The following is a 16,810-nucleotide window of genomic DNA, read 5'->3' on the forward strand; positions in this document are numbered from 1 at the left end:
CCTGCAGACACGTGCGACGTCGAAGTTCACGTGGTGACGGTTGTGTCAGCACTCGTGAGTGAACAGACAGCCGCGAAACTTGCACGAGAAACTGCTAACGATCCGTACCTTGGCGTAGTGCTGCGGAAGCTAGCGAGGGGAGAGACTGGGGACGGTCCATTGAAACCGGTGGCTGCCGAACTTTCCGTGGTCAACGGTATACTCCTGAAAGGATCGAAAGTAGTAATTCCAACAAGCATGCGCAGAGATATGCTAAAGCGGATTCACGCAGGTCATCTTGGTCAGGTGAAGTGCAAAGCTAGGGCTAGGCAGATGGTCTATTGGCCGAGCATAAACTCTGACATTCAGTCTCTGATCGAAAGTTGTCCAACGTGCAAGACTTATGCTTATAAGCAACCATCAGAGCCTTTGATTCTTCGGGCAACGCCTACTCAACCATGACACCGTGTCGGGGTCGACCTCTTTCAATACTCCGGAAGACATTATCTGTGCGTCTACGACTCGATGTCCAATTTCCCAGAGGTGGAGCTGCTGCCCGACACGACAGCCAGTTCGGTTGTCGATAAGCTAGGTGCAGTATTTTCCCGGTACGGCATCCCTGCCGAGGTTTGCACAAATAACGGCCCGCAGTTCAGCAGCCAGGAGTTCGCTCTTTTTCCGCAGCTTTATGATTTCAAACATGTGACATCAAGCCCGGAATATCCTCAATCTAACGGGCTCGCGGAAAAGGGTGTACAAATCGTGAAGCGCTTTCTAAAGAAAACGAAAGCTGCTAGCGAGTGTTTCTGGCAGGGCATGTTGAATTACAGGGCAAGTCCTACTGAAGATGGCCGGTCTCCAGGCGAGCTGCTCCAAGGAAGGCGGCTGCGCACACCCGTGCCGGACTTCAATCCCCTGCCTACTGTACGGGTGAAAAAACACCGACAGATAAGCCACAACGAGCGAGCTCTACCACGCCTGAGCAACAACGACGTGGTACGTGTGAACAGCAAGTCATGGTCACGAAAAGCCAAGGTGGTTGGATCGGCCGGTCCGCGGGCCTTTCACGTGCGCACAGAGGACAATACCATTCTTCGGCGCAACCGCCGACACCTTTTGGCAACGAAGGAACAATGGTCTGATGACTCATCAGACGACGAAGATTTCGGCGGCAACAGGGCATCGTCACAAGGTCAACTGCCAGTGTGGCTCCACCGACGCCAGCTGAGCAGTCAGCGCTTCAGCCACTGCGAAGGACAACACGACAGATGCGACCACCAGAGCGTCTGGGTTACGACCAACACTTTCAGCAGACAAGCCAGCGGTGTTGAGCTTGGCGGTGAACAGCTGTTGAGAAGGAGGATGTATCATATCAGATGAAAGCACGCAAGCTATCTCTGTAGGCTTCCTTACCACGTGCTTATCCCTCGCCCTCTGTTTTCACTAACCCCTTTCCACCTTCGGCTATAAGTATCAGCGCTGAATAAACAAGCACGTTCTTTGTTATCCAGACACACTGGCTGTCCATTCCTGTCGTCCCGCTCGAGGACGATACAACTGGGACCTCGTCCTTCTGTTCGTTACCTACGCATATAATACCGCCGTCCAGTCCACCACCGGATATTCTCCGTCCTTTTTTCTTTACGGACGGGAACCGACAAGTATGCTTGACACAATTTTTCGCTACCATCCAGATGCATCCGACTGCGCGCCTGCTTCTGAAATTGCCAAGTATGTCGGAATGCCGCCAGCTCGCCCGTTCCCAAAACAAAATCGACAAAAAGAGCGCCGAGATTCTGGTGGTCAAACCCACGTACCGCTTCCCACGGCTCACTTGTTTGGCTCTGGATCCCTGTTGGCTCCCCTGACCTGTCGTCCAAATTCATCGCCAAATATCACGGACCTTACCGTGTTCTCTCTCAAGCTTCCCCTGTCAACTACGTCATCGAACCATTGACACCCTCCTCTGACCTTCGCTGTCGTGGTTGTGAAACGGAGCATACCAGTGGTCTGAAGCCTTGCCATGACCCCGTGATCTGCACTACGCGTTGAGTCGCCAGGATGGCTCCTTTCATCCCCGGGGGCCATTGTAACGACGAAGATGTGTCAACGTGGTAGCGGCAGTGCTATCGATCAGCGCGCGCTGCTGGCTGGCTCTAGAACAACCGTCGGCGGTCAGAAGAACACCGTTCAGTGCCTGGTTCTTTCAGGGCCATTAAACCATTTTTAAATATATAAGGGTTTATAAAATGTTTAAACGCTTATAAGGTTTATTTATTTACATATTTTTTTACAATACTGCCGCTCTCACCCGAGAGCCGATCAGACGGGCATGAACAATCATTCCTTGTTCGCGTACAAGTGCACGTGTGATAGACTTCCTATTAATAGGAAGTCTATCACATCGCTCTCTTTTGTCTCTTCATACTCGGTAGATGCATGCCAATGTACAAAAGTATGCTAAGCATGCGCGGCCACAAATGTAGAGATTGTCTATTAGATTTCTGTAACATTTGTATTCCCTATAGACTAGTCTATAAGGTTTCTGAGTAGAAAGTCTACATATTTTTATTGAAAAAGTATATGGACAGTCTGTAGACTGTCCACAGAAATTTTTTATAGGGAAAGGAAGTGAGTTGGTTTCTCAACGTCTGGCTCTCTCACAGGAACCTCTGGTCTTGGCCGCCGTTCCTCTTGCTTAGAGCACATTCGCAACTATACAGATTTCTCTCTTTCGAACTTGAAAAACCAAGCGGAGGAGGGAGCAGAAAGCGAAGTGCTTCCGCATCGCAGGACGCCGATGCGGATCGCCAGTCCCTGCAGTCGCAGGTGACCGAGCTGGCGGCCAAGCTGGCTGACGCAGCACGACAGATGGACGACGCTAGCGACCAGCTGACTCTTGCACAGGTGAGGCGAGCAAAGAAATGGCGCACCGGTAGAACTGCCAACGCACGTATGCTGCAGCCAGGTGCTTGGCTCTCGCGTGGTCTACAACCCGAATGTAAAGAAAGAAAGGTACGTATTAATTAGAAAGCAGTCATACTCATTCGCATCCACATGATCGCAGCTGTCAAAAAATGTACGACTTTATTAGAAGCTTCGCATGTAAAAAAAATTCAGCAACTAGAAGCGGAAATGCTTCCAATTGTTGGTTGATTTGGCCTCGCCGGGCCACATGCAAATCATCCCGCTTAGCATGGTCGAAGAGGCTGTGGTCTATGGTTCCATCTTCGAACTAGAAATAATGTTTCTACTGGGAAGCTTGTAAGGAAGCGCGTTTTCCTTTTTAGCCGCATGGCGTCGTTCTGGTTAATGATAATGAGTATAATTACTCCCTAACTAGGATCTACTCCACTCTGGGGGTTTGTGCAAGCAGCAGTGGTCTAGAAAGAAAGATTTTAATCCTATGCCGCTACAGTGCCGCTTATAGGCCAGCCTAATTGTGTCGGTACGGGGACAATGATTCTTGTTGATTTGATGTGACTTGATTGAGACTACAATAAGGTGCTTGTCTGGGCTATGTTGACCATTGCTTATTCTTATCACTACGGGAGGAGAATGACAGCACCCGAGAGCATATTTGTCCGCTCGTAGGAGAAGCGCAGTTCAGCTGCACTTTTGTAGAGCAAAAGCCTACCATCTTTCCGCTGTAAGAATTTTCCCAGCTGTGGCCATGGTCGTAAAAAAATCTTAAGCGCACTAGGCAGGCCCTGTTTATTTTAATTTGGACTTGTCCCGCAGAATTTCTTGAAAGGGCAAGCGCATAGGCAGAACACGTGTGAAGCTGAGATAGACCGTCGGGTGCGAGATTGTATGCAGGATATGTTTCCATAAGAACGGCAATCGAGGTCTCATGAATATTTTTTTCGTTCTCAAACAATTTATTTATATGATGGAAAAACGTGTCGAAACAAAGCAATGCGCATTATTTTCCTTGGAAACGCTGTATTCTTCTGATAAAAAAGAAAGAGGCCGCGCATCAGGAGATGTGGAAAATGTGCTTGTGTGATGCCACAGTTCCATGTTTAGATCCGAGTAGAACGAAATGTAATATTTCGCCGAACCTCACGCTTTCTTTCGCAGTTATACGCGGAGCTTCCTGAGCGAAAAAGCGCCAAAACTTTTTATTTTTTTAGCGCCTGGAATTTCAAGGCAAAAAACGAATTATTCATAAAGCTATGTTTTATGAAGTACAGTTTTGAGTATGATTTTGGGATGAAAAGGCGTAAGACTGCAACATTTCCTGCGTAGTTATCGCTCCTTTTTAAAAACTAGCGTCAGGAAAAATTCGCCCTTCTGGTGTTTATTTTTTAAGTTGCGTGTTGAATTTTCAAGTATTGAAAACTGCTGAAATTTTTGATTTCCATTCGCTTAAATTAAAAAAATGGCGATGATTGTTGTTTTTAAATAAACAACAGTCATCGCAAATAAAGAAATAGGTTGAAAGACCCTTAGCCGCTTTTCATTCCAGAGGAACAATCAATGTCGGATGTATATTCGTTTAAAGTACGAAAATAAACGGTAACGAAGACCACAATTTGTGTAGTTACCATTATTCGATACAGTCCTTTAAAAAGCGTAATGTTCACAAATTCGGATTTGAACTGCTTGTATGTGATTTTTGTAGGCTAATGTTGTTCTACGTGTGTATTTGTTCATTTGTTGTTCTTTCGTGTGATTTTATATAGCCGCTGGCTTACAGCAGCAACTACTTGTGATTGTCAATACCGCGATATGAAAAGGGGCTTTTAATTTTTAAGGCGGTTTAATATGATGCGCCAGCCGGAGTGGGCTCAGGCACAGCCAGAGAATATTACTTTTTAGAGCTTGTTTACATGGTAGCGCACATTATTCCACTACCACTTTCGTCTTTTATGTATAGATATAGTGTATGGGTTTATATGATCCCACATCGCATAGTCAGTTGACGAAATTTATTCTGCCACGAGGTCTGCATTTCAATTTCAATGTCATTGGCGAAGATTCCTGAGGCAAAGAGTTCGTTCAGGCACATGACTTCGTTTTTGTAAACGCTATAAAAATAAACTCGATCCATTAATGCCGTTGTTCCAACAACCTGTGGCCCCACACAAGACCACAAAGTAGTCCAGAAGCCATTCCAGTACGAAACGGTGGTGTAGACAGCCCAACCATTGACTACATCAGATTTAACCTATTTACACGTGGAACACTTGGTAATTGCGTACTTTCTTTTCTCTTTCCTACTAATCCACGCTGTATTTAAAGTCAGTAAGCTGTCCGTGCTGTTGTGAATTCTGATGTCAATTAACTTGCCTCTCAGTTCGCCTGCGAGGTCACTAGCTGTTTCTACGTCCTCATTTTCAATAGAGAGCAAGTTGTCAAGTGCTTGCTAACACGCAGTTTTGTTATTCCCAGTGGTCGGAAACGCTAGGTTTTTCCGTTTTATTTACTAGGAATTTGATATCTCTTGTGTCGGTGCTGTTGAAACTGATATTTGCTCTTAAAAGGATCTGGAGCACTGACATTGGCACAAATTACTTTGGCATATTGATGGGCGCGTTGTATCGATGATCCAGCCTTGATTTAGATCCAGCCAGGCCCGCATGTACAGACTCGTGAGATTGACAAAGTGAAAACACAAAACAATGCTTTCCCCTGGTCCTGCCTTCTTTTATGGATACATCCTGCTGGGATAGATTTTGTGTAGTTGTGGCAACTTCTGTCGCCTTCCGTCTGAGTTATTTGACTACAAATGAAGAAGCTTTTTAACCATCTAATTTCACTCCCCGCCAACGCTTGAATTGATGAAGGCACAGGAAGTTCTAGCTTGCCAACATATGGAGGGAATCTTCATACATCCGGCACTAGGGCTTTTCAGGCACATTTTGGAGCAAAAAGCGCAGAGCAAGAGAGAGACAAAAAGTTTATCGATTGCTCTTTGAAAGTCTTGAAAGCCTTCATGGGGCACTACACATGAAGACATACAAAAGTTTAAGCACACTTTAATTTAGCGCAACTTTGACGGACTTTGCTTGATTAAAAGACTTCAAAATTTCGAACTAAGAGCTTTAGCTTTATCCAAACCCAAGTTATCTTGAAATACCCTAGGATTATAGGAAAATTTAGACTCGCAATAGCCAGACCTACGAAAGCCCCACGATGAAGCAACCTAACAGGCAAAACATGCTTCCACAGTATTCTGTGAGATTCTGCGATTGTGCAAGCTAAAATTTTAAAGATCGACGGTGATAGCATTGCAGAAGTGCTTGCTGTTCGGCTAGTTGGTTCATCTTAACTTTGAATGGCGCAAAGGAACAAACACAGGAAGACACGGAGACAGAAAGAGCGCCTCTTTCTGTCTTCATGTCTTCCTGTGTTTGTTCCTTGGCGCCATTCAAATTTGGTAATAGCTTTTCTTGAAATACGAACGAAATTTGACCATTTCTCACATTTAAAATAAATTCCAGAAGATTTCAGCAAGCAACTAAAGTGGAACTAACCTGCCCAGAAGAATGAATTTTCCCTGACGGTAATATAAAGGAGTTATAAATGCCAAGGATAAGTTTAAGCGTATATGCTTGCTCCATGTACAATTGTCGTCCTGCAAACTGGTGCGAAATTCTTAGATGCAAAAAAGTTTTTGGGCTGGTGCACACAGCAAAGCGCTCATAAAATGATAAAAAAAGGTTCAGTTTCAAAAACCGTCATGTTCCGTTCTGCGTGAACCCAAGCTTGCAATCTTTCTAAATCGTGAAGGTGACGTCCAGTTCATGAGATTTGCGATTTTTTTTTCAAGAGAGCTAAGCCTTTACTTGCAAAACTAAGGCACATTCTTTTGTGTACATAGATTCGCGCATCGCATAAAGGCTTCCACTGAAAATAAAAATTCCCACGAGACCTTGATTACCTCTGACCACATAAGCCTCCGACACCAAACACTCCCAGTTAAGTAATGATAATTGAAGATGACCTCTACGTAGAAAAAAAATGATAGAGGTGTCGCCATCACCTGCAGTTTTCACACGCAAGCTGTGGTGCCTTTCAGTTCCAAACGATGTTCAGAGTTCTTTTCGCTCTTGACGAAGAAGTTTCTGCCGAGTTGAGGAGAGGTATTTAGAAGCAATTTTTACAGCGATAAATGCTTGTTTTTCAGGCGAAAAATGTTAGCATAGCCACGCAGTCGTCGTCAGTTAAGGCCGCGGGCAAGACTGAGGGGCCAACTGAGTGAAATGTGCAAGTGGCGCATGGCGACGAATGCTCGATGGTCGCGGCGCAGCGTCCGTTTTCTACGGGAGAGCGTGCTGGCACCGAGAGTGAATTCGCTTGGCTCTTGCAGGAAGAGCTGGACTCGCTGCGCCAAGAGTTGTGGGCCACCCGTGAGGAGCGCGCCTCGATGACTCGTCAGGTGAGTGTGGCAGCTTGAGAGCGGTTTCGGTGAAAGGAATGCCACCGCTCTGTTCAACAACACCCAGAAACTCGGCAGCGACAGCGGTGGTGGGGAGCGTAATAGCATACAGATACCAATTCATTAGGCGGCTAAACTAAGCGTGACCCAAAAACTGGCGGCGTTGCAAAACTCGCGATTGGTCGTAACGCTGTGACGCCATAAAGGTGGCAAATACCAATTGTTAACCAGCAATAGTTGTACGGCTTATAACTGCGCAAAGTGCCAAGGAATGGAACAGAAGATAAATATAATTGAAATAGAATTTGAATAGGATTAGAATTACTCACCAAACTTTAAGGCCCTTTAAGTGCCCCTGGTCAATTTACTGTCATGCACTGTTGGAGTGCAGTGAAGTCACTTTGTTTGGAACAGAAACCGTTGCACGTTGTAGTGACGTCATACGTGACATCCCTGCATGCCGACTAGCCAGCGTGGTGCTGTGTTACGCCGACGATGCCGAGAACCGGGAAGCATGCCACGAATAGCTCTCGCCGTAAAAAAACAGCGGTTTCGAATGGCCGGTGGCAGTACCACAGGCGCCGCTGGCCGTCGTTTGTCCCAGAACAGGTCTCGTGGCACAGCTCTTGTTCTGCGTATATGCGTGTTCAGAAGCGTGGCTCTTCGTACTTTTGGAAACTCTTGTGCACTCGACAGGACATGAAAGGGGGCACAAACAGGCGAATACTTAAGCTGATTTCATTGTGATTGCAAAACTATACATGGTTTCCCAATCAGGAGGATCAGTTAGGCATGTCAAATACAACTGAGATGCCACCTGTTCCAAAAACCAAACGCGTGTCTGTCATACCGTTTCAGAGCCAAGAACTTATGTTCTTTATCGAGTACACTCACACGAAAACACTCAGGCAACCGGGGCGAAATTCCTCTCGCCTCGACTGTCTGCCGAGTCAGCTGGTTCCAGCGGGAGCACAAACTTTTGCTTCATTGGCACGAACGATGTTCTGCCATATGTCCTTCAATGTTTTTCCCTAGCTTGCGTTAATGTTCACCCAGACGCTCATTAGCACCTGGGCCAGTTTGGTCGATATAGCATTTCCTGCATGACAGTGGTACCAGATAAACTACGCCTTTTTTGCAGTTTAAAATTTTAATATATTTATATTGCATATTGCAGTCCCCCATTACGTTGGGCATCTCTTTTTGCTGTCTTGAAACTCTTGCAGTGCTTTCTTTCAGCGCTCGCCTGTTTCGTCTTCTGCTCTTGTCTTTCGTTTGTTTCGTGCTGTACGACCCACAATGAACTACTATTACCCACTCGGCCAGCTCGCCACCATTCTTCAGCTTTGTAAAGCCGTGAATGCTACCTAAGCGCGAGATCCTGTCTTCTTGAGGTGATCAAATACTTTTCGAATGTAAGGTGTGACAGTCGTTTTTTGCTTTCTTCTGGCCTCGCCTTTTATTCGTACTTTTTGTGCTTCTTCATTTTTTGTTGCCTCAAGAGCTATGGCAATCTGTTTTGGAAAGCCTGTCCGATTCAACCGTGAAACCTGGAAGTGAACACTTTCCTGCATTAAATGATGGCATGACTTCTCTAGCGCTTTCGGGAAGCAGAGGTGCGCTACACTTCTTTTTACTTGTTTTAAATGTGCAGAGGAATGAGCAGATCAGAACTGCATTACGTGCTTGACTGTGTTTTTACGGGACATCTGCAATACCCATAATTTTACAAGGCGATTCTAACTTTCCTTTCGTATTCCAGAGGCTACCACGATTCTATTCCTTATAGTAGTGACCTCCTTCATATCAGGTAGAGTGCGTGACGTCAGTGTGTTCGGATCAGTCAGAGTGTCACGTTTCAAATAACTCACTGAACCAATCAGCATGGGGCGGTGTTCTGCCGGACAAGATAACATGCCATTAAAACTGCAAAGCGAGCCGCCGCGGTGGTTCAGTGGTTATGGTCCTCGGGTGCTGACCCGAAAAACGCGGGCTCGATCCCCGCCGCGTCGGTCGAATTTCGATGGAGGCGGAATCCTAAAGGCCCATGTGCTGTTTAATGTCACTGCACACTAAAGAACCCCAGGCGGTCGATATCTCCGGAGCCCTTCGCTACGGCGTCCCTCATAGCCTGAGTCGCTTTGGGAATTTAAACCCCCATAAACCATAAACCAAACCAAAAGTCCAAAACGAATAATTTCTCCAGGCGGCCTGCTACAGTATATTCATTGTACAAAGAGGACAACTGCCGGGCGATCGTGGTCCGTCACGTGGCAGGGACACAACCCAGTAGGAGACACACGGGCGCTCATCGCGTGTATCCTGTCATTCTCGTGTCCTTGCTTTTAGTTTAGCTATTCTAGGTCCTTCGTTCTATTCGTTTCTGGCATTTTTGTCATCATATTAGTCATCAAACGGGAAAGTGCGTCAACGAGAGACTGCGGGAGCACGAGAGGACAATAAAAAACAATGAAAGACGCCGCCTACCAGAGCATACTGTGGATCATGGTTGCAAGCCCATATTTACCTATACCACGATTCTGGCCCATGCTAAGACCGAACTTCGGAGAGATATAATTGAGGCTTTTCATATTGCTAACACCGGTGACGAATGCGTTAGTACTGCTTCAGTTGTTCTGCTCGACAAAGAGATAACATTCTTAGATGGACATGTGTAAATTCGATGTCCTCTAGGTTGCTTTACTTCGGTAAAACTCGGTGCTGTTATTTTTGTGACTTAGTGTGTTTAGCGTTTCACACTCGCTTTTTTGACACTGCTTTTTCAACGAGGATAGTTACCCGCTGACATGTATCACTTTTATGTTTGACTGCTTTTGTTAAGGCTTTTTTGACGCTGCTTTGCTAAGATATCTCATATTCCCCGCGTTCATTGTTCACCTCATGATTCTTCAGTTTCTCTTTTTTTGGTTTTATGTTTTTATTGTTATGTTTGGAGTATGATATCAGTTTGACAGAATGATATCTGGTTGTACCCTTGGCGGCGGCTTGCTGGTATTAACAGCGCACGTGGTTTATCTTTCTTTTGGTTTTGTAATCTTTCTGTTGGCTAGCACTGGTATATATTCAAGTTGCCTGCTCTTAATAAACTAGTTGGAAGTTGCGCTCTGTTCTTGTCGTATGTGTTACTTTGTTGTGTCCTGTTTTCTTTGCGCAAGTGCATTATTTGTTAGATATTAGTTTTGTATGCACCTCCTGCTCGGCCATTGGCCTGCATGAGCTTATATAAATATTAAAAAAATAATAATCAAATGCTCTATATAGTACGAAAGATTTATTTAGAAATGAGGTTTGCTCACGTAATATGAGTCGCGAGAAAACGTTGCTGGCCGAAGCTTCAAAATGCGATGTCTCGCCGTTACTAGATAAGGCACAATGCCATCATAATTAGTCAGCGGAAAAAAAATGTCAGAGTACCGCTCTCCCCGCCACCGGATTTCGAAGCGTCATGGCAGGATTCTGAATGACGTTCGAAGCATTACATTCGCATCCGCGGTTGGCTGCATCCGCCTTTGCAACGTCGTTATTAGAAGTGATAAATTAAGCTTCTGCGTAGTTGGCACAGCTTACTTCTCAGATAACGCCGACACTCATAATAAAAGTCAAACAATGATTTGCCGAATTCATTGAAGCAACACCTAGTGCATGCATGCATGGCCCCAGAGGAAATCCCGGAAGCTGTGGAAGCAAGCCGGTCTATAAAAAATCCTTGCAAATGATGGTGCTGGCTGCTTCAGCAAAGCTGCGAGCGGCGGCCATAATTATGCAAACCCGGCGGCGTAGGAATATGGAACGTGGTATCCGCAAAGCTTGCCCGGCAACTGTGTTCGTCATAACTGACATGCTAAAATGTATGACAGCGTGCCGTAATGCTTTGAGTCGGGAAACAATACTGGACTCTAGGCTGTACTAAATGTGACCAGTTTCGCATGTGGGAAGCATAAGTTCAACTCGTATAAACCACCTTTACAAGACATTGCTAAGAAGCGTTTTGTTTGTTCTCGCACGTTCCACGGTTATAGCCACCAACACTCTTTCGCATCACTCTGTCTTCGCTGAGCGGGGCGCTACCAGAGCGCTCTGCCGCTGGGAACGTGCAGAATGTTTAAGCAGGAAATTGCCAAAGAAAATATCTATGATAATTGTAGGGGAAGCTCTTTGTTGTTTGAGGACAGGACGGGAGTTTTGCGTACTAAGACATATAGAGTTAGGTACCACGAGATAGACACGTTGTGCGTTGCGTGCGGAGAGGAGGAGGAAACGGCTGAACACTTGATACTTTTCTGTAAAGGGCTTCACCCTACAGTGGAAAGCAGCGGGGCTGATTTATCCACGGCATTGGAGTTTAAGGACAGTGAAGGGAAAGTAGATTTTAAGCGGATGGAAGTAACCAAGCGAAGGTTATCTGATTTGTGGCTAAAATCGACAAAATTTCATAAGTCATGGCTAAGTGGCGTGAGCTACAGCCCGATTTAAAAGGTTCAGCCTTATCTATTCTTCCATCCATCGGTATAGTCATGGTCAGGCGTGAAATTTTATGCGATGTATTATGCGATTTTGCTGGATCAAATATGTTGTGCCGAAATCAGTGATGTGCTGGCTTATATTATTAACTTAGGAATCCCGACTGCAACCTTCCAGGAGAAACTCAAACTTATAAGCATAATTACGCCGGTATACAAAGGCGGAGGCGCCGGAAATATTGCCAACTTTCGAACAATTTCAGTCTTAACAGTGTTTTCTAATATTTTTGAAGCCGCCATTCAAGAAAAGCTGGAGACTTTTTTCACCAAGAACAATGTGGTAGCGGCAAGCAGTATGGGTTTCAAAAAATAAATGAACAGAACAAGCCATGATACATATTAAAGACAAAATTCTTGCGAACATTGAAGAGAGAAAATACCCATTAGGCTTGCTTCTTGACCTTAGGAAGGCTTTCGACTCGATTGATTGCACGATTTTATTTAATAAGTTAGGAAGCTACAGAATGCGTGGAAAGGCTAATGAACTAATGAGAAGCCGCCTGTCCGGTCACAACAGTATGCTCGAATGCATACGGTTTCTTCTGACACACTAATGATGCAGCAAGGTGTTCCTCAAGGGTCGAAGCTAGGTGCACTGCTATTTTAAATGTACGTAAACGACATAATAAATATTCCGGATTCCACAGAGCTCATTATGTACGCAGACGATACTAATTCATTCTTTTCCTCACATAATATTACTGACCTTCACGATGATGCAAATGCCTATTTAAAGGCATTATCAGAATGGTTGAAAGCAAACAGGTTGCAGCTAAACGTGGCAAAGACGATGTATGTTGTTTTCTGCCCAACTAATAAATTAACAGGCTTCGACTTTAAACTTACCTACAACGATGGCCTGATAAGTCGTCAGAGAACAATTCTTAGGGGTATGGTTTAATAAACACCTGAATTGGAATACGCATGTGAACTGCCTTACTGCGGAGCTGCCGAAAACTGTGGAAATATTTAGAACAAAGTGTCTACTACCGCTGTGGTTAAGGAAGGAGCTATATTACGAACTTTCCTACAGTAAGCTTACTTATGGTGCTTTAGTATGAGGCACAACGACCAAGAATCATTACAAGAAACTGATCCTCCTACAGAAGAAGAATCTTCGCATCTTCTCTAATTTTCATGGCTACTCTGCGAGCTTGCGCACGGCAGTACGCCATGCTAAGAGCAGACCAAGTATATCATTTGAAAATGATTCGTTCCTTACAAGAAAATAGCATGGTGGTGAAAAAAAAAAAAACGCTGCACTCAAAGCCATGGCCTCAGGTCGAAAGCAATATGTACGCCCAAGATACGAACAAATTACGGAAAACAAACGGTCTATTTCCGGGAAAGTGGAGGAATTGCTAGATTTTGTCTGCTCTAAGCACAAATTCAAAAGCAGATGTTCATACCGCAAGTCTTTTAATTTCGAACCGAAAAGCTATTGAGAGTGTTTTATTTATTACCCCTTTCATCCTATGTGCGCTTTTAGGCAGTACAGAGCGTGGTTTCCACTGTTGCTCTCCGTACACAATCAGCATGTCCTGCTGTTTTCATTTTTTGTTGTCTCTGTGGTGCGCAGCCATTTTTGTACATCGTTTTTTAGTCTATAGGAATTGTTCACGTGTTTTCCACCAGTTTTCTTCAGATTGTTCCGAGACGATGGGAATGCTTTGTGGAAAAATGTATGATTATTCCAGCTAAAATTTTCTTGCGTAATTAGTATGCGTTAGAAGTGATTGTAACCGTATATCACTGTTTCTATGTTAGGTTCTTTTTTATCCTAATAGTGTTTGTAATTACAGGCTGTTACTGATGTTTATATATTGAGATTACACGACGATCTGTGTAGGGGAGCAGGGACCGCATTCAGCATTTCATATAGCCATTGGTCCCTGACTCCTCTCGCTTGTACGAGGAATCAGTAAATCAATTTCAAATGTTCCAAAGTTATATCCATGCTTAAGGAGTCTCATCTCGAAAATTGGCTGCCGTACGTCTTCAAATTCAGTGTGGCCGGTCTTCGTCAACCGACTTGTCCACTTGCTCTTATCGCTGCCCTGATTTTCTGTCCCTTTGAAGGCAGAAGCTCACCCAATAAATAATGGAATACACTGAATTGCGCCACGAGTGTGGTGCGATAGCAAGGCATCACTGGGGGCATGAGTGAGACGGGCCTGCGGTCAGGTGACGTCATTTCCAGTCTGCTGTCACTTCTGGGTATGTTATAGTCATGACTAATTGCAAAGATGCTATGCATAGCTTCCGTCCTTTCCAGCCAGATGACGTACATTCCGGTCTATATCATGAGTGATGACTGGTCATGCGATATATATATATATATATATATATATATATATATATATATATATATATATATATATATATATATATATATATATATATATATATATATATATATATACATTTGAGGTTCATCGCACCCCACTTACCAGAGCGCCACTAAATACTGCCTAGGCTCAGGTGTGACGTTTCGGCGCCAGCGCAAAAAAGGCCCCAAGAGCTCAAACTATCCCCCCCCCCCCCCCCCCACCTCCAAAAAAGACGATTTGAGTTCCACACAAGCCCCTTTTCTGCCGTCCGTCAGCGTTGGTGACCACCGTGAGATAATATGCATACGGGTAGGGCACCCAGGGGTCGAATAGCGTGCTCCTTCGTCGCCACAGGTGATGGTGGGCAGTCACGGCGACTGAATCCACTTCACTTTATTTCCCAGAGAAAAAACGGGCTAGAAGCTAAAAGATAAATGGCAGTCGATGACAGAATGTACGCAAATTTGATCAAAGCGTGTAGCACTAAAATTCGCAAAATAAACTCAATCGCTTATTAACACATTTGAAAATCATGTTGAACAAACGTGCACGCATAACAATTACAGAAGAACGAAGAATCTCGCAACATGTTCTCTTGCAAGATGCAGCTTTACGTAAAAAGAGAAACAAACATACAGCGTGTAAACAAAGCTCAGTAACCTGTGTGCTTAGAATTTGGTAATAATCATGATAATAAAGTAATGGATTTTCATTTATTTATATGTATAAGCTCTATACTTGTTCTCTCCTGTCATTAGACATGCTCGAATCAAGTAAATAGAGATTGGAGAATTCGAGCACGCTGTATGTGTGATGCGTGTTTTATTTATGCGTTTCTTGAGTGGCGGCTTCATTCATTCTCATTTCATTGAGGTGTTGACAAGTTTTCTTCCGGCATTGAAAAAGTGGTTGTGTGTTCGGTACAGTTGTATTTTTCAAGCTTTTTATATTACATGTATCCGAAAGCGAATCCTACCTGGGCATGTGGCTTGCAGTATCCTTTAAGTGTGTCTTCTTTGTGCCTTCTTTCTCCAAAGATACGAGTTGCATCCTTGCCGCGGCGATCGCGTTTCGATGGAGGAGAAATGCAGTGCACGCTGTGTTCTAGGCCATGTCAGTGGCCCTTTAAAAAACCTCTGGTGGTCGAAATTATTTCGCAGCCCTCTGCTGCAGCACCCTTCATAGCTCATGGGTCGTCTGGGACGTTAAGCCCAATACACACTTTTGACTCTTCTCCATTGCTCTGCCACGTTTTCTCTGCATCGATTTTGACGAGGTCTCTTCCCCGCAGATTGAAAGCCTGCAGGAGCGCCTGTCCAATGCCCAAGCCGAACTTGGCGTCCTCAGCGATTCCTGTCAAAAGGAGACCGCCGCTCTCAGGGTAAGCGACCCCTATGCTCATTCGAGATCATGTCGACAAGTTTGTCAGCATTGCGCAGGTCAAGGGTTGGCCACCAGTGCGCACCCTAAGATCAATCCGACTCATGCGGCAGAGTATGCGGGGTTAGTATTAGCGCTCACACAGGAGAGAGCAGCTGCTGCCGCAGACAGGTTCAGGCCGTGCGAGCAGGCGGCGTGATCCAGTCCGTCAACAACCGTGGGACAAGCCGCACCCCCTCCCCATGCACTCTCCCCCACCCGCCATCTTCCACGCTGTTCTTGGCTTCCCTCTCCAATTTTCTCTCTCCTTCAACTCCCCTGAAAGTGGGGAGGGGATTTTGCAGCACATTGAACGAACATTCACCAACACGCTTTTAAAACAGTGGCGTCAAGAAATCGTAAATAAGGCTCAGAACCTAAGCCATCTGCCTTCTGAAGAGGCTTTACAAGTAACCTAAAGGATAGTGCACAATTAAAGAAGTGAGAAAGTTGAAATTGTGTTAGCAATTTACCTCGCCATTAATTTCGATATAACCGCATTTTTTTTTGTATCAAAGGGAACGAACATTCCGAGTGCTTCGAGCCGGGTGCGAACCAACGTCAGAGGCCGCCGCGGTGGCTGAGTGGTTATGGCGCTCGCCTGCTAACCCGAAAGACGCGGGTTCGATCCCGGCCGCTGGGGTAGAATTTTGATGGAGGGGAAATGCTAGAGGCCTGTGTGCTGTGCGATATCAGTGTACGGTAAAGAACCCAGGTGGTCGAAATTTCCGGATCCCTTCACTACGGCGTCCCGCATAGCCTGAATCGCTTTGGGACGTTAAAGGCATGAGCACGGCACGCAAGGCGGTGGCAGGACAACCGCTGGTCCTTAAGGGTAACGGAGTGAATTCCAAGAGAAAGTAAGCGTTGCAGGGGCGGCAGGAGTTTAGGTGGGCGGATGAGATTAAGAAGTTTGCAGGCAAAGGGTGGATACAGCTGGTAAAGGACAGGGTTGATAGGAGAGATATGGGGAGGCCTTTGTCGTGCAGTGGGCGTAGTCCTACTGATGATGATGATGATCACAGTCCTGTGACCAATCAGGCGAAATGATTCTTCACGATTATCGTTTTGTTGGTGAACAAATTGAGCCTGTGACCAAAAACGAAGAAGCCGTCATCCTGAAAAAGCAACACTGGCATCTAGTCACACTAGCC

General features: G+C 45.3%; 2 protein-coding genes across 3 annotated transcripts in view; one reads left to right on the plus strand and one right to left on the minus strand.

Moving 5' to 3' along the window:
* Positions 1–16,810, minus strand: part of LOC144104506 (angio-associated migratory cell protein) — a 528,250-nt gene that overhangs the window by 255,764 nt on the left and 255,676 nt on the right. The gene's annotated exons all lie outside the window — the stretch shown is intronic.
* The window catches only part of LOC144105199 (uncharacterized), a 234,322-nt gene that overhangs the window by 87,394 nt on the left and 130,118 nt on the right, over positions 1–16,810 (plus strand). Inside the window, exons 5-7 of the mRNA XM_077638345.1 lie at positions 2,773–2,886; positions 7,298–7,366; positions 15,529–15,618. Of these exons, the coding sequence (XP_077494471.1) occupies positions 2,773–2,886; positions 7,298–7,366; positions 15,529–15,618 (273 nt within the window). The remainder of the gene's footprint in view (positions 1–2,772; positions 2,887–7,297; positions 7,367–15,528; positions 15,619–16,810) is intronic.

The sequence above is a fragment of the Amblyomma americanum genome, chromosome 9, assembly GCF_052857255.1.
Source record: "Amblyomma americanum isolate KBUSLIRL-KWMA chromosome 9, ASM5285725v1, whole genome shotgun sequence".
Classification (NCBI taxonomy): domain Eukaryota; kingdom Metazoa; phylum Arthropoda; class Arachnida; order Ixodida; family Ixodidae; genus Amblyomma; species Amblyomma americanum.